The sequence below is a fragment of the Dermacentor albipictus genome, chromosome 9 (assembly GCF_038994185.2).
Source record: "Dermacentor albipictus isolate Rhodes 1998 colony chromosome 9, USDA_Dalb.pri_finalv2, whole genome shotgun sequence".
Taxonomy (NCBI): Eukaryota; Metazoa; Arthropoda; class Arachnida; order Ixodida; family Ixodidae; genus Dermacentor; species Dermacentor albipictus.
This window is the reverse complement of record NC_091829.1, coordinates 116827492-116852467: the sequence shown is the minus strand read 5'-3', so window position 1 is coordinate 116852467 and position 24976 is coordinate 116827492. Positions and strand designations below refer to the sequence as shown.

The 24976-nt window shown below is 46.6% G+C and overlaps 1 protein-coding gene across 1 annotated transcript in view; it reads left to right on the top strand.

Moving 5' to 3' along the window:
• LOC139050187 (xaa-Arg dipeptidase-like) overlaps positions 1-2754 on the top strand; it is a 45396-nt gene extending 42642 nt beyond the window's left edge. The window contains exon 7 of the mRNA XM_070526394.1: positions 2332-2754. Coding sequence (XP_070382495.1) covers positions 2332-2675 — 344 coding nt within the window. The 3' untranslated portion in view covers positions 2676-2754. The remainder of the gene's footprint in view (positions 1-2331) is intronic.
• Positions 2755-24976: the final 22222 nt, after the last annotated feature.

Here is a 24976-nt window from a genome sequence, read left to right as displayed (position 1 = left end):
GCAATCCTATAGGCGCCTGCATTTGCATCCATCTGGGCCATACCTCCTATAAATTTTGTACTTAGCAACAGTGTTTGGATGGGCCACCTTGATTCGCTTCTTCTCAACATACGAGCACTTGCCCTATCGAATACGGCGTTGTCAAAAGGATCGAACAACTCAACAGGTGAAAAGTCCCTGTAAGCAGCAAAGTTTGGGTCGAGAAATATCCCAAGGCTTGTCTTGAGATCACCCTTAGTCCACTTAGAAGCAGTGAATAGTTTTGCCGAAATGGCCAGATCAACTACAGAAGAAGAAACCTCTGATATTCTGTCACCTCGCTCGCGGGGTCGTCATCGTCCGAGTTGCATCCACCAATGCTGCGTCCGTCAGAGAAAACAGTTTCAGCGCCGGCTAATAGAATGTCAATGAGCCCTGCTTAGAATGTCAATGAGCCCACCTGAGTCTTCATCGGCCGAGTTTTCACCCGAACAGGTGCTAGCCTCTGGCGGCTCGATATAAATCACTCACACGTCGTCATGTACCTCTACGACTGCTTCGCTATTTCTTCCAACGTCAACCTATTCAGACAATATAAAAAGAAATAACCACTGCTAGAACGCGCCAACAGCCGTGCAAGAGATGAGAATGCAGTTAAAAATAAAAGGTTAGGTAGCCTAAAGGCCTAGCGTGACCGTATGGCAACGCGCAAGATAACACGCTCGTTCATGGATAAATCAAACATTAATCCTTCACAACTGCTCATCGAAGGTCACATATTCAAAGAACAATACGGAGGTAAGGATATCTGACTATTGTTTAAAGAAGTAGTGAAAAAAAAATACGCTTACCCCTTGGAGCAATGCATTGCAACGCTACTCACAGAGCAACACTTATTCCCTCCTTTCCGGGGGTCTCCCACAAAATGACTGACAGCTGCTGCCACTTGGTATCGATAAAGAGAACCCTAATCTGTCAAACGGCACGTCAAAGGCGCTTTTGGTGCCGTTTTGTTAATCGTAATTAATTGAAATCCACTGTGCAGACTACCGTGACCATATGGTCACGCTGGGCTTTAATGGGTTAATTTTACACAAGAAGAGCAGGAAGATACCAATAAAGAAAGGGGTCAGACAGGGAGAGAGAATCTCTCCATTGCTTTTTGCTGCGTGTTTGGAAGAAGTATTCAAGCTATTATCCTGGGAAGGCTAAGGAAAAAGGTTCAACGGCGAATATTTCAGCGAGCTTGGGTTTGCCGATGACATTGTTCTATTGAGCAGCAATGCAGACGAGTTGCGAAAAACGGCTGAAAACCTACACATAGAGAATGTAATAGTGGGGTTGAAGATTTATGTGATGAAGACAAAGATAATGATGAATAGCCGGGCAAAGGAACAAAAGTTCAGGATCGCCAGTCAGCCTCTAGATTCCGTGAACGAATAGTTTACCTAGCTCAAGTAATCATAGCGAACACATATCATGAGAAGGAAATTCACAGAAGAGTAAAAATGGGTTGCATCGCATACGGCAGACATTGTCAGCTCCTGATTGGAAGCTTACCATTATCATTTAAAAAGAAGGTGTACAATCTGTGCATTTTACCGGAGCTGACATGTGGGGCAGAGACTTGGAGACTGACAAAGAAGCTTGAGGACAACTTAAGTTCCCCACAAGGAGCGATGGAATGAAGAGTGTTAGGCGTAACGTTAAGAGAAAGAAAGTGAGCGGCTCGGATCAGAGAGTAAACGGGGATAGCCGATATTCTAATTGACATTAGGAATTGACATTAGGACAATAAATGGCCTGCTCAGCTGAAGAAATTGAGCTGAGCAGGCCATGTTGTGCGTAAGTTAGATTACTGGTGGGCCACTAGTTTTAGAGAGCTGGTGCTAAAAAAAGGGAAGCGCAGGCGAGTACGGTAGAGGACTAGGCGGGGGGATGAAATTAAGAAATTCGTAGGCCCTGGCTGGAACCGGTTGGCGCAGGAGAGCGGTAATTGGTGATCGCTAGGGGAGGCCTTTGTCCTGCAAAGGACATCGAATAGGTTGATGATGATGATAAATGAGGCCATGGTTTTACGTTCCAAAACTACGACCTCATAATGAGATCGTGTTTTTACCACATGGGATCCATGAACGTGCAGGAAATGCAGACCCAGGTGTTTTTGCATTTCGCTTTCATTCAAAGCAAGTCCACGTGGCAAGCATTTGGTCCCACGACCTCATGACTAGCAGTTCATTAGCTTCACTAACAAAATAATGTTATAATACTGATTCACTACTTGAGTGCCAGTGTGAAAAGGTACTTTCCAAACAGCCTAATTTTCGTTTTCTTTCGTTGTTATTCAAACAGGACTGCGTTTCCCGGATGGTGACGACTCTCCTGCGAGCAGCGCATCCACCGACGTCGGCCACGTGTCGCACACCGTGCCCACCATACAGCCGTATTACACTTTGGAAGCAGCCACGTCGGGCGGAAACCACACCGAAGGCTTCCGAGAGGCCAGTAACGACCAGCGATCTTATGACGTCACCTTGAAGGTTGCGAAGGCGCTGGCACTTACCGCCGTCAGAATAATGAGTGACTCATTAATTCTGACGGACGTGAGAAACGAATTTGCAAGCTCGCTGAATTCGACGCTGGATGAAGGACGAGTTCACAGGAGAAGCACAGTGAAAACAGCGTCGAGCCTGTAGCCCAACTTCACGTCGCTAAGGCTGCCTAAGATAATCTGCACGTGTCCTTAGGAAATGAAACACGCCGCTATAATTGTAAACCGAGAAATAAAGGCAATGCCAGATGACCAAGTCAAATTGAAGCACTTCTTGTGCGTCCATGAGGAAAGAATTATTCTGAAATAACCAAGAAAAAGAGTTTTTTTAACGGTAACAGAATTTTTAAAAGCCGCCTGTGGCATACAGCACAAATTTAGTCATTTAGCTTGATCACTTGAAAAAGCGAGCATAACTTTGTAAACCAAAATGCAGAATCGACGAACACAATTTCATATAAGAACAATTTCATTAATCATGGTAGCGCAAAAATTGAAATAAATTAATTGAAGCCAGCGATTGCACAAGTCGCATCCACTTGGAACGAATTTAGAAATTGCACCAGCTTTGAGACGAGCACTGTCCAACTTGTGGTAAAAATACACTGTTATTCTGCCTACTGTTTAACAGCACACTTTTTCATGCAGTGAAGCACGAAAATCGCTTAAACACCGACGCATCTCGTCGGAAAGACTGCGAATAAATATCCGGAAAGTTGTGTCATCCTGACAAATTATTCCATGTGAATAAGACTTTTGATGTCACCGGCTTCAATCCCAAATTGTTATATTTTTAATAAGCAATTATTTTAAAACCTAATTCGTGACAATTTGTTGATTCGCCTAATATTCTTTTTGATTTCTCGTTCAAGTGGTGTGCAACTCTGGGAGTAATCCACATCAAGAAATATAATTGTACGGCATGCCACTCGTGATTTAAAAAAAATTGTTGGGGCATAAAAAAACAATACGCCATGGCATACTAGGCATGAAATGCTTTGGCATGGGGATTCTGCAAAGGCCTTCCGCTAGGAAATGCGTTTATAAATATAAGTATCTTCCGTGAGATAGGTCAGTGCGTTTCTGAGCGTAGCTGTCGCAACTGTATTGTAGGCAGTAAATTCATCAAAAAATTTGCGCGTAAAGATAGCCCAACGCATTCAAGTTGACAAAGTTTCTTTACTGTATTTTGCACTGTAACACAATGGCAGAAACGAAGCCCTTTTCTCAACATCCAGTGGAAACATTTTTGGTTTCCAAAAGGGATGGTATGGTATGTTAAAACTTTAATAAATAAAGTCCTGCAGATCATGAGCCTTCACGAAGCGGGCCGCTCCCACCTGGGAGCCGCAAGGCCGAGCCTTTGGGCCACATCGTGGGCCTGCTGGACAGCCCAGAGTTGGTCAGCCAGAAGAGGGCTGCGGAGAACCGCCTCCCATCTAGCCAAGCTGTTAGCGTTGATAGAGCGTGACCGAGCCCACCGCCAGAGCATATGGTCTAACGTGGCTATATCGCCACAATCGTGGCAGGTAGCGTTGGTGTAAGTATCCGGATAGATTTTATTTAAGAGCGATGGATTCGGATAGGTATTCGTTCGTAGTAGACGGAGCGTTAATGCTTGAGCTCTATAGAGGCGCGGATGAGGAACAAAGTAGGTACTATGGCTGAGATAGTAGTGTTTAGTAATCTCGTTGTATGTGGAGGACGTGTCCCTGTTCTCTGGGGAGTCGGCTTCCGATTGGTCGAGGGTAGCGTTGTGGTCAAGTTCACGCGCAGCCCCGTGAGCCGACTAGTTGAGGTTGGGAGGAGCACCCTTTATCTGACCCTGATGTGCCGGAAACCAATAAATGAAGTGGTGCGTGATTGCCTTGCCCCCAATAAGTCTGAGGGCCTGTTTAGAAACGGTGCCTTCTTCAAATGCTCTGACTGCAGATCTTGAATCACTATAGATGGCATCCTGTGAGCTATCCAGCAGGGCTAGTGCAATAGCCATTTGCTCAGCTATTTCGGAGTCCCTCGTCCGAACCGAGGCAGCATTGGTGATTCCTTGCCGACCATCAACAGTGACGATGGTGAACGCCCAACGTCCCTTACAAGAAGCGGCATCCACAAAGCTGACCTGTCGCTGATCACTGTGTATTTGCCTAAGGAGGTTGGCCGTTTTTGCCCTCCTTCTACCGCGATTATGATCGGGTTGCATGTTCCCAGGTATTGGCGCGACCGTAATGTTCTCACGAATCGACGGAGGAACGTCAGAGAACTCCTCTGCTACTCTATCGGGGTGATATCCGAGTTCCTGCAAGATGGATCTCCCTGCCTTCGTTGTTGTGAGGCGAGTTAGCTGTGCGCGCTCCTGGGCCTCTGCAATCTCTTCAAGAGTGTTAGGAATGCCAAGCTGCATTAGGCGCTCTTTAAAAGTGTATAGGGGTAACCCGAGAACCCGTTTGGTAATTTTCCTAAGCTGTGCATTCAATTTATCCCGCTCTGCCCGTTTCCATCGATGCATGGCTGCCACGTATCTTAAGTTCCAAAAGGGATACCTTGATACATATTTGATCCTAATTGTGGCAAGCTCCTTCAAAGCTATTGTTAGCATCAGCACTTTTGGGGCAACAGCTCATCATGCTGCTAACAAATATGAACGGTTCGCGATTGGTGGGTCCTGTGGCTTTCGTACAACATTTATTTATTTATTTATTTATTTATTTATTTATTTATTTATTTATTTATTTATTTATTTATTTATTTATTTATTCGGTATACCTAAATCGCCTGCACGCTTCCGGTCCCCATGAGAATGGCATGTTCTTCTTTAAAAGATATGTCAAAGGCCGATTAGCGTCGGAGAAGTTTTTGACGAAACGGCGAAAGTAAGAACACAGGCCGACGAAGCAGCGCATGTCAGAGGCACAACGTGGCACAGGGAGACTGCGTACGGTGCGAGCATTTTCCGGATCTCATTGAACAACCGACGCGTCAACGAGGTGTCCCAACACGGTGATCTGACGGCGTCCGAATTGACACTTCGTGGAGTTACGTTGAAGGCCGGCTTTTCAGAAGATCGCAACTATTGCAGTGAGTGGGATAAGGTAGCTACTGACCGTGGTAGAAAAAACAATAACGTCGTCAAGGTAACGAAGGCAGGTGGTCGGTTTATAGCCTCGCAGAAGAGAGTCGATCATACGTTCAAAGGTCGCCAGAGTATTGAATAGGCCAAAGGGCATGACTTTGAACTGATAGAGGCCATCCGGCGTGATGAAGGCTGTTTTGTCGTGGTCCATTTCATCAACTGAAATCCACCAGTAGCTGCATCGAAGATCGATGGACTAGAAGTATTTAGCTCCGCGCAATCAGTCCAAGGCCTGTTGGATGCGTGGTAGTGGGTAGACGTCTTTCCGTGTGATCTTGTTTAAGTGGCGATAATCGAAGCAAAAATGACAGGTACCGTCATTCTTTTTCATAATGATGACAGGCGAAGTCGAAGGGCTGGCTGATGGCTCGATGACACCTTTGCAGAGCATTTTGTACACTTCTGATTGGATGACTCGACGTTCAGCGTGCAATGCACAATAGGGACGTCGACGAATAGGATTGGTATCTCCATTGTTTATACGGTGGTGAACAACAGATGTTTAGCCTAATGTCCTGTTGCTGAAATCGAAGATCTGATTCTACGATTGAAGCAGAAGTCGTATGTCCGTGGCCTGCGGAGAGGTGAAGTCACGTGCAATCATTTTCGCGAAGTCATCCGTTAAGAATCCAGAGCTGTCAGCTGCAATTGTCGCTAATAAGCCACTCTCGGCATTCGGATTCTCAATGTAAAATTCGCAACCACTAGAAATTCTGTCCAAGAGCATGCTGGCCGTAAGCACTTGAGGGCACAGGCTGAAATTAAGAAGCGGTAGAACGATGTATTTATTAGTAACCATGACCAACGTATGCGGAACAGCAACGGTCCGCATGAAAAGCAGGTCAATGATGGAGCGAAGCACATATTCACCGTCAGCAACCTCTGGCTGGGCGTTCAAAGTGACGTAAGTAACAGCATCAGGTGACAGACACACATATTGAAGTGATCACAAGCGCGGTGGGGTGGCACTCGGAGCATCGGCGAGTTGAGGCTATTATATCTGAAGAACGGCGGTCACGCACTCGATGAGATCAGAATGAGTGAATGAAAATTCCAATCCAAGGATAACGTCACGAGTGCAGTTGTCGATCATAGCAAAGAGAACAGAAGCAGGGCTGCCGGCTATAATTAAACTCGCAGTACACATTCCAAGAACAACCAGCGCGCCATCGGCCACACAAAGCACTCGGGCAGCTGCTGGGGTAAGGACCTTCTTTAAACATCTACGTAGGCTAGCACTCATCACAGAAACGTGGGCTCCAGTGTCAACGAATGCTTGGACAAGTACCCGTCTATTTTGACGTCAATTACACTTCTCCTTGTGGGCACATACAGAAGATTTGGTGTAGTGGTCGGCATTGCAGCGCCATCTCCGAGGGCTCCATTTCCTAGTTTTCCGAAAGGGTGCGGCGAAACGCCGCAGGGGATGAAAGGCGACGTGGCTGTGGCTAACGCGAAGATGCGCGATGTTTTTGCGGTGAAGAAGACTGGTGTCCGCGCGGTGATGATGAGCAGCTGTACCACGTGTTCCGAGCAGAGTTGGGGGCGCTGTTAGACTGGACGGTGGGCTAAATATTGCGGGAATTTCCATCGAAACGGCCTAGGTTGGTTAACGTGCGAGGTGTTGAGGGCCACGAGTTACGAAAGTATCGGGCGACATGACCAATGAGGCGACACGGCAAACATATCGGCTGATCGGCCGCAATTCTCCACTCAGTCGGGTTGCGATAAGATGGTGAGGGGGTCGGGGTGGAGCGAGAATAGTAGAAGCGCGTTCGTGAGCTCTGGGATTGGCGACAGCACACAGAGACTGTAAACCAATGTTTTCACGTTATTGCTGAACGAGGGCTTGTGCGAGGGAAACTGAATATGTGGTAGCATCAGGGCTAAGCGAACAGAAAGCTGCGGGCACCATTGAATCCAATTCAACGATTCGCACCACGCCCTCTGATGGCGACGCATGCTGCTGTGTGGGTTGATCTTTACACGTCGACGTTGCGGCAGTATTGGGAGGTCTACGAATGGTTGCAAGACGCGTCAGCTTTTGGCCTGCTCGAATTGTGGGCACTCTTTCATGATGGTTTCAACTCTAGAGCAGCTCGTGAACATGAGCAGATTAAACACCTCGTCAGCAATGTCCTTAAGCACGTGCCTGACCTCTACAGCTTCTGTCATGTCCTGATTTACGACAAAGTGCCCGGATGTCCTGGATGTACGAGACATGGGGCTAAGCGTAGGATTGGGCACGGGAGGCCAGTTCCTATTCTGCGGCAATTTTACGGCCGGCTGGTTTGCCCAACAACTATATTTCTCTTTGCATTGGTCCCAGCTGGTTGGCTCCTCTTCGTGGTTTTTATACCACACCTTTACCGTGCCTCTTAGGTAGAACAACAGGTTAGCCAGCATAAGCCTACGGTCCAATCTGGTGATTCCATTCGCGCGTTCGTACATGGCCACCCACTCTTCAACGTCGGCTCGATCGGTCCCGCAGAAAGTTCAAGAATCCTTCGGTTGCAGAACGACAACTGAAGGTGACAGCGACGTAGCTGGCGACGGTGATGCGACGTCTACTGCGGAGCTTCGTCTCCCGCCGTGGTACCCCGCACGTCTCACCAATATGTTCCGAGGATGTTGCGAATATATATATATATATATATATATATATATATATATATATATATAGAACGTTGGAGCAGCGAGAGGTAGTGTAGCCGACCGAGCACCGAAACAAGGTTGTTCTTTCTTGTCGTCGTTGTCTCTCTCCGAGCCACAGCCCCACTGCTCCCCATTTTACAGTACAGTTATCTCCCCCGCGGAGAAGGAAGCCGTCCCGGCGACCTACGGGTAGGACAGCACAGGCGGATCATAGTAGGGCTTGAGACGCTGGGCATGCACAATTTCGCGTCCACGACGGCGATGATCCAAAGGTAGCTCGAGGGGTTCCACAATATAGTTGACTGGAGACGTTTGTTTGATCACTCGGTATGGGCCTTGGTATATCGACGCGAGTTTCGGCGACAGTCCAGTGGGAGAGGCTGGAACCCAAAGCCACACTAGTGAGCCAGGAGCATAGGCTACAGGATCATTGGAACTTTCTCGATGGTGCTTCTGGCGTTGCTGGTCTTCTGACGTAAATATACGGGCAAGCTTGCGACACTCTTCTGCGTGTGCAGCAGCTTCAGATAGGGTAGTTGTTTCCGTGGAGTCAGGGCGATACGGAAGGATAGTATCCATTGTGGAAAAAGGTTCGCGTCCGTACAGGAGAAAGAAGGGCGAAAATCCCGTGGTAGTCTGCGTGGCGGTGTTGTATGCGTAGGTCAGAAAAGGTAGAACATGGTCCCATTTGGTTTGGTCGGATGCAACGTACATTGACAGCATGTCACCAAGAGTGCGATTAAAGCGCTCGGTCATGCCATTAGTCTGCGGATGATACGCAGTAGTGGTGCGATGAATGATGCGGCATTCTTTGAGGAAGGCCTCGATGACGTCGGAGAGGAAGACGCGGCCTCTGTCACTGAGTAATTCCCTGGGAGCTCCGTGGCGAAGGATGATGTTGCGCAGGAGAAACCAGGCGACGCCACGTGCAGAAGCGCTGGACAAAGGGGAAGTTTCCGCATAGCGCGTAAGATGGTCGATGGCCACGATTACCGAGCACCTCCACCAAATGTCGCGAAGTACTTTGAGCACTAAGCGTGCGCGACTAGAACGATGGAGCAGCGAGAGGTAGTGTAGCCGACCGAGCACCGAAACAAGGTTGTTCTTTCTCGTCGCCGTTGTCTCTCTCCGAGCCACAGCCCCATTGCTCCCTATTTTACAATATATATATATATATATATATATATATATATATATATATATATATATATATATATATATATATATATATGTATATATACACAGGATGAGTAAGAATAGTTAAGGTGACTGACCAGCAACAGCACCCAGCAGCCAGCATCTCCGATCTTCTTCCTTTTTTTTTCTCTCATCCTTCAGTAACAAAATTTTATAAGGTATTTCCGTAAGCGTTCTCTAATCCTTGATTACGCAATGCCTCTATGACTGCTGGTGTCTCTTCTGAATCAAATGCCTCTTCGTAATATAGGAAAGCCATATAGAGAGGCTTATTGTATTGTGCAGATTTCTCGATAACCTGATTAATGACACGGATGTGATCCTTTGTAGAGAATCCCTTACTGAAGACAGCCTGTTCCCTTTGTTGATGAAAGCCCAGTGTTGCCCTTATTCTATTGGAGATTATTTTGGTAAATATTGTTGCGGGAAGAAAGCAGGCCCACGAGTATAAAATACCGTATATTTACAAATGATGGATATGGCGTTCAGGCAACTGCCAGACTTCGTCTTTCTCTAGTCCAATTCAACTTCTTCCTCCACTTCACCGTAACACCCTCCCGGCGGGGTAGCTCCGTCCCCGTGCAAGTTATACAGCCTCACTTAATGGGGGGACATAGTGCCCGGCTTGAGCCTGGTGACTTGAACAACATCACTTGTTACGTTGGGAGGCACTGAAGGCTGACCGACTGGGGCGATCTCGTAGGTCACGTCGGACAGTTGGCGTAAGATCTGGTACGGACCAGAAAAACGGGACAGTAGTTTTGCCGACAAGCCGACGCCACGTGAAGGCGTCCAGAGAAGGACAAGGGAACCAGGTGAAAAATGGTGGTCTTGGTGCCGAAGGTCGTAGCGTCGCTTTTGAGAAGCTTGCGAGACTTTGAGGCGATGGCGGGTGACATCTCGGGCCTGCGCGGCTAAGTCAATAGCATCGTGAGCGTAACCAGTGCTGGGTGACTGTACTGCGGAAGGTAGCAACGTGTCAAAAGGCAAGGCGGGGTCGCGGCCATACAAAAAGGAAAATGGTGAATATCCGGCAGTGTCGTGACGAGACGAGTTGTATGCGAAAGTGATGTATGGTAAAGCGACGTCCCAGTCGCGGTGATCTTTGGAAACGTACATGGCGAGCATTTCAGTGAGTGTGCGGTTGAGTAGCTCGGTGAGGCCGTTCGTTTGAGGGTGGTACGCGGTACCACCCTGAATCTGATGTTCTGTAGAACAGGAGTGGAGCAGATCATCAACGACCTTCGATAGAAAGTAGCGACCGCGATCCGTCAGCAACTGGTGAGGGGCACCATGGTGCAGGATGACGTATTTTAGTAAGAAGTCGGCGACATCTGTAGCGCGGCTGGTTGCCAGCGCTCGTGCGATGGCATATCTAGTGGCATAATCGGTTGCTACAGCAATCCATTTGTTTCCGTTGATAGAAATTGGAAACTGACCAAGGAGGTCGAGGCCCACACGGAAGAAGGGCTCTGTAGGTATATCAATTGGTTGAAGCAAACCAGCGGGAGGCATAGCAAGCGTATTCCGGCACTGACACAGGTCGCAAGAAGTGACCTAACGGCGCACAGAGCGATAAATGCCGGGCCAGAAGAAGCGGCGCCGCAGGTGGTGGTAAGTACGAGTAGGAGCGTCATGAAGTTGCTGGAGCACGGCGAGTCGAAGGTGCTTGGCGACGACTAGGAGGAGCTCCAGGTGATCAGGACAAACGCTGCGACGGTATAAAGTGTCATCGCGCAAGGTGAACATTCGAAGGGACGGGTCATTGGGCGAGGAGCTTAGGCGTTCCATAAGAGTTCAAAGAACAGGATCCTTGCGCTGCTCGTCGCCAATGTGGAGGAAGCCGGAGAGGGACAGAACACTGATGTCCCAGTCTGAATCGGAATCGTCCGGTTGATCCACGGGATTGCGGGACAGGCAGTCAGCGTCTTTATGCAGGCGTCCTGACTTATATATAATAGAAAATGTATATTCTTGTAGGCGCAATGCCCAACGAGCAAGTCGTCCAGTTGGGTCCTTCAAAGAGGAGAGCCAGCAGAGGGCGTGATGATTGGTTACAACGCAGAAGCTCCGAACGAAAAGGTACGGTCGAAATTTCGCGACCGCCCATACGAGCGCGAGACATTCTCCTCTCATTAATGGAGTAATTTCGCTCGGGCGTGGAAAAAAGGCGGCTAGCGTAAGCGATGACACGGTCTTGGCCCTGTTGACGCTAAGCGAGGACAGCGCCGATGCCATGACCACTCGCGTCAGTTCGTACTTCAGTGGGCGCAGAAGGGTAAAAGTGTGAGAGAATCGGGAAGTTGTAAGCCGCTCAATCAGGGTACGGAAGGCTTTCTCCTCTTGTGGTCCCCAAGAGAAAGAGGCGTCGTTCTTAAGAAGGTCAGTGACAGGGTGAGACATGTCGGCAAAATGTTTCACAAATCGCCGGAATTTAGAGCATGAGCCCAGAAAACTGCGAACATCGTTCGTTGAACAAGATACAGGAAAATTTCGCACTGCGTGAACTTTCTGTGGATCAGGTTGGATTCCGGCTGCGTTTACGAGATGACCAAGCATGTTAATTTCGCTTGGAGGAGTTTAGCTGAAGGCCAGCCCTGCGAAACACGGAAAGTATGGTTGTGAGGCGCCGCAGGTGGCACTCAAAGTTCGGCGAAAAGACAATCACTTCATCGAGGTAACACAGGCATGTAGACCACTTCAAGCCGCGCAAGAGAGAGTCCATCATGCGCTCGAATGTAGCTGGCGCATTGCATAATCCAAAGGACATGACTTTAAATTAGTACAGACCGTCCGGTGTGACGAAGGCGGTTTTCTCGCGGTCCACCTCATCCACGCTAATCTGCCCATAGCCGGAGCGGAGGTCAATTGATGAAAAGTATTGGGATCCGTGAAGGCATTCAAGAGCGTCATCAATGCGGGGCAGGGGATAAACATCCTTCTTTGTTATCCGGTTGAGGTGACGGTAGTCAACGCATAAGCGCCACGAGTTGTCTTTTTTCTTTACTAAGACAACCGGTGATGCCCACGGGCTTCTGGAAGGTTCAATAATATTCCTGTACATCATCCCGTCTACCTCTTTCTGTATGAAGGTCCTTTCTGTTGCCGAGACACGATATGGCCGCCTATGAATGGGGCTGGCGTCACCGGTATTGATGCGATGCGTGACAACAGATGTCTGGCCAAGTGGACGGTCGTCCAAATCAAAGATGTCCCGATAAGATGACAGAAGGTGACGAAGAACTGTTGTTTTCTCGGAAGGAAGCCAGGGGGCGATCATCTTAGAAACATCGTCCGCAGGCGTCGAGTACGAAGGAGTGGATGACAAAGGTCCGTTCGTACTGAGGAAGGATTCAGAGGTCAAAAAAGAAATCTGAAATTCTTCCGAAGGAGTGATATGCGCTATGGCGATACCGTGTGGCAACACATGTGACGAAAACCCGATATTGAGGATGGGCACGCGAGCGCAGTTTCCGCGGATCCGAATTAAGGTGCTCGGTAGGGCAATATTACGCGACAAAACCACGTCAGTAAGCGGCGACACGACGTACTCGCCATCAGGTATGGGAGGACCGGGCGTCAGGAGGACATTTGTAGCTGGCTGTGGAGACAGCCTTGCAAATTCAGCAGAACATAAGCGGTGTGGAGCACAAGTGGTTGCGTCGGCAGGAAGCGGCAGATCCAACTGTAAAGCACCTGCGGAGCAGTCAATTTGGGCAGAGTGTTTCGAAAGGAAGTCGAGGCCGAGAATTAGGTCGTGTGAACAGTGGTCAAGGACGATAAATAGAACAACGGAATAATGGCCCCAAATGGTCACACGTGCTGTGCACATTTCAAGGACAGGTGACGCACTCCCATCGGCGACTCGCACGGTGCACGGTACAGCGGGGGTCAGAATCTTTTTGAGCCTTCAGCGGAGAGCAGCGCTCATAACTGAAAGCTGAACTCCTGTATCAACGAGAGATCTAACAGGAACGCCATCAACTTCAATGTCCAGTAGGTTTCCACTTGTAGGCAGGGTCAACAGAGGATTTGTGGGCCGGGTCGGAGTTGCAGCTTCACCTCCGGGAGGTACACCGCCTAGTTTCCTGAAGCGAAGCGACCGGTTGCAGAAGGGGACGGAGAGCGGTGAACGAGAGGCGAACCGGACCTACGACCTTGCGGATACGGGGAGCGGCTGGATCTTGGTGGAGCACTGTCGGCGTTGATGTTCCTAGTCGGCGTATAGGGCGAGAAAGTACGATTGTCTGGTACTTGGCGGTAGTGACTCGGAGAAGATCACCGAGGACGCGACGACCAGCGGTTGCGGCAATGACGGGTGATGTGTGCAATACCGGAACAATTAAAACAGATGGATTTATCATCCGCTGTGCGCCATTCAGCTGGATTGCGACGGAGTGGTGGAAAGCTTTGCGTCTGGGAGTGAGTGGTCGGAGAAATTCGGTAGGTGTTTGTATGGCGGATCGAGCAGAGAGATGGAATGCCCAAACTTGCTATTTCCTCCCGAACGACCGCTTGTATAAGGGAGATAGCGGGTACGCTTTCCCGACTGTCTGAATGAACTGAAGCCGGGGCCATGCCCTCAAGCTCACGGCGAACGATACGCGTTATTTCTTCCGGTCCTGTGGGCTGAACGAACCGCGGCGTGTCTTCGCAAGAAGATGTCGTGGTGGTATTGGGCAACCGGTCGAAAGTTTGAGTGACGCGGCGGCCCTTCGCTTGTTCAAAGCGCCGGCACTCCTTAATAATTGCATCCACAGTGGCACAATCCTTACACATCAAGAGATTGAAATCATCGTCTGCAATACCTTTCAATATATGGCCAATCTTGTCTGCTTCGATTATGTTGTCACATCCTTGCGACAGAGGGCCAGCACATCCTGTATGTACACGACATAGGATTCTATGGACGTCTGAGTGCGGCACGCAAGTTCTTTTTTTGCTGCCAGCTGACGACCGACAAGTCTGCCAAACAGGTCTCGCATTTTTTTCATTGCAGATATCCCAGCTCGTTAGGTCAGCTTCATGTGTGTCATACCATTGCTTCGCAGTTCCCCTCAGATAAAATATTACGTTTGCAAGCATCATTGTAGGATCCCACCTGTTGTCGCACACTCGCTCGTACATCGTAAGCCAGTCCTCGACGTCGGCGTTGTCCGTGCCACAAAATGTTCCCGCGTCCCGTGGGTGAGTGAGGATGACCGTTGGCACGCGCTGCCGAGGCGTTGTCGCTTTTGTCGGTTGATTTGCCATTGTGGCAGCAGGTAGATGACGTCCGCTGCGAAGTTCCGTGGTTGTACCCCGAACCTTCCACCAAAATGTTGCCGGAAGAAAGCAGGCCCACGAGTGTAAAATGACGTGTATTTACAAAAGACGGATGTGGCGTTCAGGCAACTGCCAGACTTTGTCTTTCTCTAGTCGAATTCAACTTCTTCCTTCACTTCACCGTAACAATATTTTACATATTACTGGGAATAAGCTAATGTGCCTCTAATTTTTCAATTCATTACCGTCATCCTATTTTGTCGATTAGTATATTATTTGTATTCTTCCGCTTTTCTGCGACACTTGCAGTCCATAGACATTTCGTATAAAGAGCCGCCAGTTTTCCATGCGGTATGTCTCCTTGATCTTTGAATAAATTGATTGTTATTCCATGTTCTCTTGCCGGTCTTCCTCGTTCCATCTTTTTACGGTTGGCATGTACCACCCCGTGAAAAGGTACGCTCGAAGGACCCTATTCAACCAGAACGAAGGATGCATGCCTAATTTCTCATGGTTGTCTCGAGTGGATGACTGGTTTGGCAGGGGCCCCGCCGTGTTCAAAGGCCCCATTGTGTGTGTGCGTGAAAACCCTTTCCGCCAACTGTGCGACTCTAGGAGGGATCCTTTCCGCTAACCAGCGTCGCCTAGAAGAAAAGACCAGGCGGACATCGCTGACCCACGGGTTGCTACAAGCGGAGGCAAGCTTGTGAAAGGTCACCAGGCTATAAGGTATCCGCCGCGCAACCACAACGTCGCTTAGAGGAAAGTTCACCAGCGAAAAAGGTGTCCGCCGCCATCCACAACCAGACTCAGTGCCTGTCACGTGACGTTGACGTTAGCAAGATCCCGTCCACGATTGTAGTGAACCTATCTATAGGGGCTACGCAATGTATTTTCCCTTCATTCTCTTCTTATCTTTCAACAACCACTGAATGAACCGTGCAAGTTTTGTACTAGAAATTGTCTCATCCCTGCCAGGTCGCCATTGTCTAGCGGACGCCTGCAGCCTGCCGACAACACCACGCTACCCAATAGTAACATCGGTCGAGATTCGATCAACAGGTGTGGCAACAACTCAGCAGCGGTAGGGTACGCTACCCTGGAAATCACAAGGCACTTGTGGCCTCATCGCTAGTTATAGGAAGAGTTTCTGTATACTGTTCATTACGGTTTCAAATGGAGGTCACCTGACTCCTCTGCGTATTGTACAGGTCAATATAGAATTTTTCCGCTTCATTTAGTATATCTTCGAAATTGCTGATGATATACCGCTGCTTACCTTTCACTGCATGTATCTTGGTTGGTCCTATGCCAAGCTTCTTTCTCGCTGATTTCAGGCTGCGTCCATATTTTACGGCTTTTTAAGTCTTTCTCATGTTATAGTTTCGAATAGCACTTATATTCGCCGTATTGATCCATTTTGACAGTTTCACGAGCTCATCTTATTTCTTGAGTTGGACGGTTCCATTCTTTTTCGTTTCTTTATTAGCTCATTTGTTACCTGGAAGAGCTTGCCTACTCGTTGCCTTGGTGCCTTGCCTGTTACTTTAATTGCTGCCTCTGAAGCCAGACTAATTACGGTTTCATTCACTAGCTCTGTGTCATCATCTTCTTCCTGTTTTAACGCTTCAGAAATGTTCAGAAGCACCAGCCTGAATTTGTCTGTTTTTACCTGTACTGCCACTAGGTTGACCTGTTTCTTCTTGATAAATCTTGCTCTTTCTCTCTTCAAATTGATGTGAATCCTAGCCCTCAGTAACCTATAATCATTGCACTTTACCCTACCTATAACTTATACATACTGCACTATGAATCAGCGGAAAGTATGAAATGAATTTCATTTCTTCTTTCGCCATTAGGGCTTTTCCAGGTTCAATTTCTGTTGCTACGCTTCCTGAAAAAGTTGTTCATTATTTGTAGCTTATTCCTTTAAGCGAATTATACCAGCATCTCTCCTCTAGCGTTCCTAAAACCGAGGCCTTAGTTGCCACTTGCGTGTTCAGCAGCTTGCTTTTCCCCCACTTTTGCAATGAAGTCCCCCGTTACTGCAGTATACTGAGTTTGCACTTTTATCATCGCTAATTCTACATTTTCATAACACTGATCTACTTCCTCATAATCGTGAATGGATTTGGAGCGTAGGCTTCCACTACCTTTAATCTATACCTCTTATTCAGCTTGATTATGACTACACCTACCCTCTCATTAATGCTGTAGAATTCGTCAGAGTTGCCAGCTGTGTCTTTATGGATTAGAAACCCTACATCGTATTGCTACCTATCTGCGAGACCTCTATATCAGAACACATGTCGTTACTGAGCAGTGTATATGCCTCACCAGTGCTTCTTATCTCACTAACAGCGATGATATCCCAAACAATGATTGTTCCACAACGACTAGGCTAGTCTCATTTGAAAAGGTATGGGTGTTAAATGCTAGAAGGATCAGTTTCCATTGGTGGCCTGTCCTGACCCAAAGATTCTTAGCACCCTCTCCTGCGTTACAGGTCTTACCGCCCCCTTGGTGAGGAGCTCCACAGTTGCTGGCGACTGACGACCATTGGGTAATTCAGTGTGTCATTTGGGATGGGGGGGCCGAATACTGCTCCAGGGAGGCCGATTCCTGTTCTGGTGAGGGAGTGTCTAGATGAAGCTTAGTGGGCCTTCCGAATTCGGTTGTACCTAAATTAATAGAGCCCCACTCCCTCTCGGCATCATTCGCTGGTGACAGGTGTCACTCCAAGCCTGCAGATGTTGGCACTTGAGGAGATGAATTTCAAGCTCCCCATCATAAAAAAAAATCTTATAGAGGGATTTGTACTTGCGACTATGGCAACCGAGCATTCAGCATAGCTCGATCACATAATCCCATAAGTGGTGAGGCTGCCTTATCGCCGACATGTACATCCCAGAGGGCCCTACATTCCTGAAAACGTCTTTGATTTAGCCGCGATATAAGTGTTGTCTCCATATAGAACGATTTCTAAATCACTCTTGCCTCGTAGTTCGGGAATCACACGTGCGCAGACGGCCGTGAACTCGGCTGGAAAAAGCCTACAGGCCTACCGACGACCATTCACAGTTGCGAATACATGCTCTTGATCTGCAGGGTACAAACGGACACCCGCGAAAACGAACATAAATGCAAATATAGGTGGCATAACTGGACGCAAGCTAAGACTTCTTGTTTTTGATGAAGAAGTGTGCATGAAATTTGCAACTCTTTATGTTACGTTATTTATTTCTTATTGTTTGCGTGCTACTGCATACCCTCCCATCTCTTTTTCTCTTCCTTTGACGCTACAATTTTTTTGTTGGGGGGGGGGGGGGCTGTCATTAGAAAGTCAGCGCGAAGCTTGTCGGTAGAGTCAGTTTAAGTTAATTTAGTATATATGAAATGCCTGAAAACATGCTTGAACTACCCGTGGTATACGAGCTTTTATGATCGCGGCAGGTGGCATGGCATAGCTTTTCTCAATGGTTCTAACATCGTGGTTTCGGCGACTCCCATACAGAAGTGGCCATGAACGCCACTAGATACAGGATATGTTTTCTGCTGAATTTATTAGCACTTAAAAGTAGTGTGAAAAAAAAGGAAATTACAAAATGAAAAAAAAAACTTTCCGCGCTTACCGCGAATTCACTAGTCGCGGCTGGAAGGAGGTAGATCAAACAGTTCACGATCTGGGCTGTCTGTCTCATGCACCAGGGAAGTCTTTCCGAACGAGACGTCACTGGTACTGATGCGCCGCACAAGGCTGAGACGTCGGATGTGAGGACGGTGCCTTGACTGATACTTTCGCTCGAAGGGAAATTCTCAGTGGAGAGACGTGCCGCCGAACAATTGTTTTGAGCCGCGCATAAAATAGGCGACCTTGGAAGCGGCCTTCCTCTATGGTTGGAAAGCGCTTCTACGACGCCTCCTTTGGGCTTCAGCGTAAGCTTCTGCCTGCAATCAGTTAGACATTGTTCGTACACTTCGCGCTGGAAACCTATTGACGTACCGGTTGACGCCGAACTTGAAAATTGAAACGAATGCACATGTCTAATTGCAGGATTTTTGACGATCATGGGGATTGCCAACTGTAAACGCTCTACAACCTGACCAACTCCGCAAACAACGTCTACGGAATAAGCAGGATAATCTTCAGCCACGGGTATTATTTGCGAACACTTCCCCGCACGTACTCGAGAGAGAAATGTGGTCAGCGTCGCATTAATTCCACAGAAGAGCATTCATACCTTTAGTGTCACCGCTGGTTTCCGCATAAAAGAATGTTTTCACCGACGTGATCACCTTTGAAACTTGTGCAGAAATGTAGCCCTGATAAACTCGCGAGTACTGATAAGCTACGCATGTGCAGTATCAAAATGGGTCATTTTTAGGACGCCTGAACTACGCACGCACGCTCATAGGGATGCGGATGAGACCTCGGTACACTGTATTAGGTATGTTATTAACGTGAGTCGTAAACTTATTCGGTGATTAATTTTCCTGGACATTTGTCGGCCACGTAGCATACGAGTGTGTAATAACTGCTCGTACGCTGAGGTTTCTCTCAAACCGATTGGTGTTCCAAACGAGATACCTTAATGCGAATATTGATGAGAATGCGCGATTAATGCTGTGTTTCGAATGTCTGTGTCGAAGGGTCATCAAGGCATAATGTTTTGTTTTTCATGTGGTGTGAAAGTAACCCACGCATCTTTCCTTACGTCGGAAAGTGAAGCGAATATTTAGGGCTTAACGGTGGCAAAAGTAAGAAAAAGAAAGGGCGTATCATCTTTGAGTTAGAACTCCCCCATGAAATTTAAGTTCTCGTCAGCAAAAGCATTATACTAGTATGTAGCCGTCCTTTTCTTTAGGCTGGTATCCTTTATACCACTTCGTTTTTCAGATTTTGTAATCTGCAGTACGAAGAGCACAATATTTCATATACTCGCACAAGTCATCGTGCTCGTCTATATTGTTGAAAAGAAGCTGTTCTTACTCTTAACTGCAGTAATATTTAGAAGAAAAACACTTCTGACGGCGGCACACTTCCCCTGTCTTATTTCCTTAAAGATAAAGCCGAAGTAAAACTTCTTGCTTTGCACTTTATTTAGCATGAAATATTTATGCCCCATTATTTACTCTTGCGTAGTGGCGAATGAAAACCTATGTTGCTTTTTCAGGGAATGTAGACATGGCCTGGAACGTAAGCACGGATCATGTCCACCGAGTCATCGCCAGGAGCGGCGATGACTCAGTGACCAGTAAAAGCCGTGTGGAAATCGACAAAGCTTCGACCATTTCGGTAGACGACGACGCCTGGTGAGCGCTATTTTTCAACACTTCCTTTGAATGAATGAAATTCTAATGCGGGCACAGAATATCTTTGGCGAAAATATTCGTGTGTTGACGAAGTTATTCTGCGTCGGGAAGTTTTGATGTCTTGGATGACGCTGTATCAGATGTTGTTTGGAGAATGCGGGGACGGTGTTGAGATACGGTGAAGTGCCGCAGAATTGCAAGGTGCCTTTGGCGTACGCTCGCTGACCTATTTTGAGCTCATAAAAATGCCGATAAGGGAGATGTACGGTTAAAAACAAGGACCAGAAAATTAACGAAAGCGTAAGTTTAAGGTAACTGCGCGAGTGATGTAGTTGCACGGACCTTCAAGTTATGTGATTATGTGATTGAACTCTATGTGATTGAACTCTAGTCTGACATATTTTATTATTCAACTCGGTTAATATTTTTTGCAATAGTGTGCTCCGAGTACCTTATTTCAGTGACTGCTTGAAATTGCGTAAGAGACCTCGTCGCGTCTGTGCGTGGCCACAAATCAAACGGAATGTCTTGGGGAAGTTTTTTTTTTCACCTTTCGAGAGGTATTGCATAAAAGCTCTTGCCCACACTTGCCGTTGTTAAAGTTTCTACAGATAGTTAAATAAGTAAATGAAGTTGGTACCCTTCGACTAAACAGCATCAGAACAGTAAATAAAAAGTGTCAATCGGCGTTGAAAGGTATGTTTGCTGACCACAACATGTAGCATTTATTTAGTCTTTTGTTGTCCTTTGCTCTTTTGATGTCAGTTAGTTATGCCCAACCTAATGTATAGTAGCGACGTGTCAAACAAATCGGTAGCCATGGATTGCTAGAAGCTTAGTTGATGTTCAAGGTTCTCAACTTGCTGCCTAGGAGGGGGTGTTATAGAACTGCTACAGCAAAACTTAAATAGGACAGATATTGTTTTCTGGCACCCATATTTGTCAGGACCAATGCGCTAGCATGATCAATCTATTTCATTGTTCGTAACGATTGTACATTGCAGAGCATTTGACTTGTAGAATTTAGTTCCTCGGAAATCAGTAATCCGAAGGCAGTGTGTGTAATGCTTAACCAAAAACATTAACAACACATCTGGAAAGAAACAATGCTTTAATTAAACTAGCTATAAATTAGTAGCGTATACGACTCAAGAATTCTTGGCTACGCTGTGGGGCTCCTAATTCTGTAATTCTTTTCTTAGCACCCTTTCGATGTTACTGTGTAGCCAGATGTGTGCACCTAGTGGTTAGCGTATATGACGAAAACCCCGGCCTGCGAGACTTTTCATCCCGTCACTGGCTGTCGCGGGCTCCAAATATTATCTCTTTGCCAGACGTCCTTTTCGGGGAGCCGCAATAGCAGTATATATTTTCGGCATTGAAAGCATCTGTGTTTATGGGCTTCTTGAGATGCATCCACTAATTATTTCAAACGTAATATTTTGCGGAAAACCTGCTCTATTCCTACCCTATCGGCAATAAGTTTTTTTACGCCGTACGAAATTTCTCTGCAATTGTTCTGTAAAAATCTCTCTTTACACATGCCCCTTACGAGCGAGCAGTTGTCGTACAAACTCGATTACAATGCACAGTATAGCGTAGGATCCTGGACTAGCTTTTTAAACATGGCTTTTGACAGTAATACAGAGCCGAAAATACAAACAAACAAAACGAATGAGCACGCCACGCAGCACTAACAACTAGGTGGTTTGATTGTGATGAGAGCAATAAATATACGTATGACTGCCAACATGTGAAAGCAAGCACGCATTGTCGCGAAATCATGCCGCATACAACTAAGCAGGGAGAATACTTCACTAAACATTTGTGGTCTGTCAGTTGGCTGATCCGATAGAAATTACTTTAGCATTCAGTATGGCAAGTATCATTTGAAGACGTTCGTTGCTCCAATATGCAGATGACGTCGGTGCTCTGCCTCTGCGACGTTTTGCGCTCGACATTTAGACGACTCATCTTGCCGTTTGCACCGCTTCACCTCAGCTTCTGGTCGTCGTCATTGGACACCTGCATGACGCTTAGCCAGTTCTGCCTCAACTTTTGCCTGACGTAAAGCAGGGCTCACCTGACGCTTTTCCCGCTTCGCTTCGGCCTCCCATGCAAGACGACTTTGGCGTTCCTCCTCTGACTGCACCTTTCGGCACTTTGCTTAAACTGTTACAGCCCAAGAAGCCTTACGGGCATTATCTGATTCGTGCTCTCGTCACCGTCGCATCATCTCTGCCTTCTCTCGACGAGGCTTGCCAGCACGAGTTTCTAAATCGTATGTCGATGGAACTGCATCCATTTTAAGCAGTACAGAAATGCGCCTTCACCAGACATGTCCGAACGTGTGAAACAACACAGGCAATCTGCTAAGTCCCCGCAGCTTGCCACAGTGCGATTTCCTCCCTCCTCTTCCCTGGAGGTCTGCCAACTATGAGCGCGGAAGCGTGACGTCACGCGCCATCTGTATTCCTACTGGCTCCTAAGTTGTGACGTTGCACACCCTCTCTCTTGTTATATACCATCTCATCTCTCCACACTTCGTTCTTCCTGGTCACCTTAGACGTCCCACAATGCCCTCCTCCTCTACACTTCATCTTATCTTGAATTTCGAAGAAACCGATGAACGCCGCCCGGTTTTTATTCTCATGAGCGTTCTTATGCTCGGGCATTAAAACAAACAAAAGCAACAAAATGCACGCAATGTTCTGCACGCTGATTGCACAGCATTCCTGCTCCATAGATACCTTAGTGAAGGAACAGGTTGCTGCCTCATTTCTGGCGGCAGTTGTAGGCACTGCGGCACGTGTGCAAGCACTCCTGACATTGCAAATTTTTCATTTGTTTAGTCACTCATTATTAGTGCAGGAGGAGGTCCCGGAGTTACAAAAACTGTCAGGGGAACCTCCTATTAGTAATTTAACAATATAGTAATTATTACATTATGCGAACATAGCAATGACATACATGAGATTAAACGAAGTTAGTGAAGTAGATAATTACATACACGAAAGGCGCTGACAATAATGAAGTTCGAATCAAACAAGCAAATAAATGCTGCTGATTAGTAAATAAAAAAATGTAATTGAGACATTAGGGAAACATAACAATGACAGATCAAAGAGGTTAACCTAGCAGATAAATTAAACAGTAATGTGCTTGCAATATGCGAAGTACAAGTCAGATATATGTTATGCAACGAAAACCTTAATATCTGTAACAAAAGAGCAATAAAGAAGGAAATGGGGGATAGAGAATGAAAGCAATGCATTTGCCAAATACAAAAGTAATAGAAACTAAATATAAATTTGTATACAATATCTTCATAGTAATCAGTCTGCAGCCGGTAGTGTGGTTTGTAAATATTTCTTCGCATCTGTCTTGAATAATAATGTCGAATAAAGGGTAAATCAGACATCCACCCTTTCGTAGAAATCGCTGCAAAGGAAGCCCATACGGGTTCCTCGAAAGATAAGCCTCGCAGTTGAAAAAAAAAATATCCACCTTGCGGGTTTCTGCTGAACTATTACGTCAAATGTTAATGTTGTGGGGCAGGCTTTAATATGGGGCAGTAGCTTATTCCAGTATTCATTGGCCGCAGAAAGAGTAGTAAACATTCCATAATTGGGGTTTGTTCTCGGGAGCAAAAAATTGTTAGAGAAAAATCTCATATATTTAGTGTTGGCAAGAGCAGATATATGGAATGCACGTAAAATGATTTCATGCTTTAGTGTGCGGTATATTAGTCAAACCAATTTGAGCTCGATCATATAGCGTAACGGTAGTACTTTTAAGGAAGTGAAAATTAGCACTGCATGTGACATGTAACTAGGGAAATTGATGATCCTCAAGGCTTGATTTTGGAAATGTTGCAGATGTGTTATATGTGTGGAATATGTGTTTCCGCAATCTGAAATGTAGTATTCTAAGTGGCAATGTGTAAATGTGCGAAAAAGTGAAGTTGTGGAAAATGCGAGTGCGTTAAAATAGGACTCTAATTCCAAAGGCAACTTTTTTGATCATGTCAGCATGTAAGTTAAACGGAAATTGGGGGTGAAGTTCGACGCCTAGGAACACAACTTCATGTGTAGGTGAAAAAATGTGAGTTTGTAAGGTGAGCTGCTGTGTGGATGCGATGACACATTTATGTGTATGAAAAAGCATAAACTGCGTTTTTGAAGGGTTAATCTGAAGTTAAGTACTTGTGCATCAAGCAGATAAAGTGTTTAGACCAGAATTTAGTCGATTTATTACAGTATTTATACATTTGCTATTAGTAAATATAGTGGTGCCGTCAGCGTACAGCATAGATGAAGTACTGCTTAAATATTGGGGAAGAATATTAATGTACAGGAAGAAATGTAGAGGCCCTAAGAGCGAGCCCTGTGGTACACCCCTAGTGACTGATTTAGTACGTGAGAGTGAACCACCAAAATGTACATCTTGCGTTCTAATAGTCAAATAACTGCGGATGACTGAAAGAGCTGGGTCACGAATGCCCAGAACTTCTAATTTGTAGAAAACAATGTTATGAGAGATGGTGCCAAGTGGTTTACTGAAGTCCACGAAAACTGTGTCAAAAATATGGCCGTTGTCAAGGGCGACTTTTATTTTGTCAGTGAATGATGTTATAGCTACTTCAGCCGAACAACCTTTACGATACCCGCGTTCCTCCGGTGAGAGAAGATTAAATTTGTGAAAGTAGTTCGTTAAGCGGTTTACAAGTAGTCTCTCTTTGCGTTTACTAAAAAACGATAGCATGCTGATTGGGCGGTTGCTTGAAGTTAGTTCTTTAAGACCTTTCCTGAATATAGGAGGTATTTTACCGTGTTTTAATTAGTCGGGGAAAACGCCTGTTTTAAACATGCAATTAATAATATGCG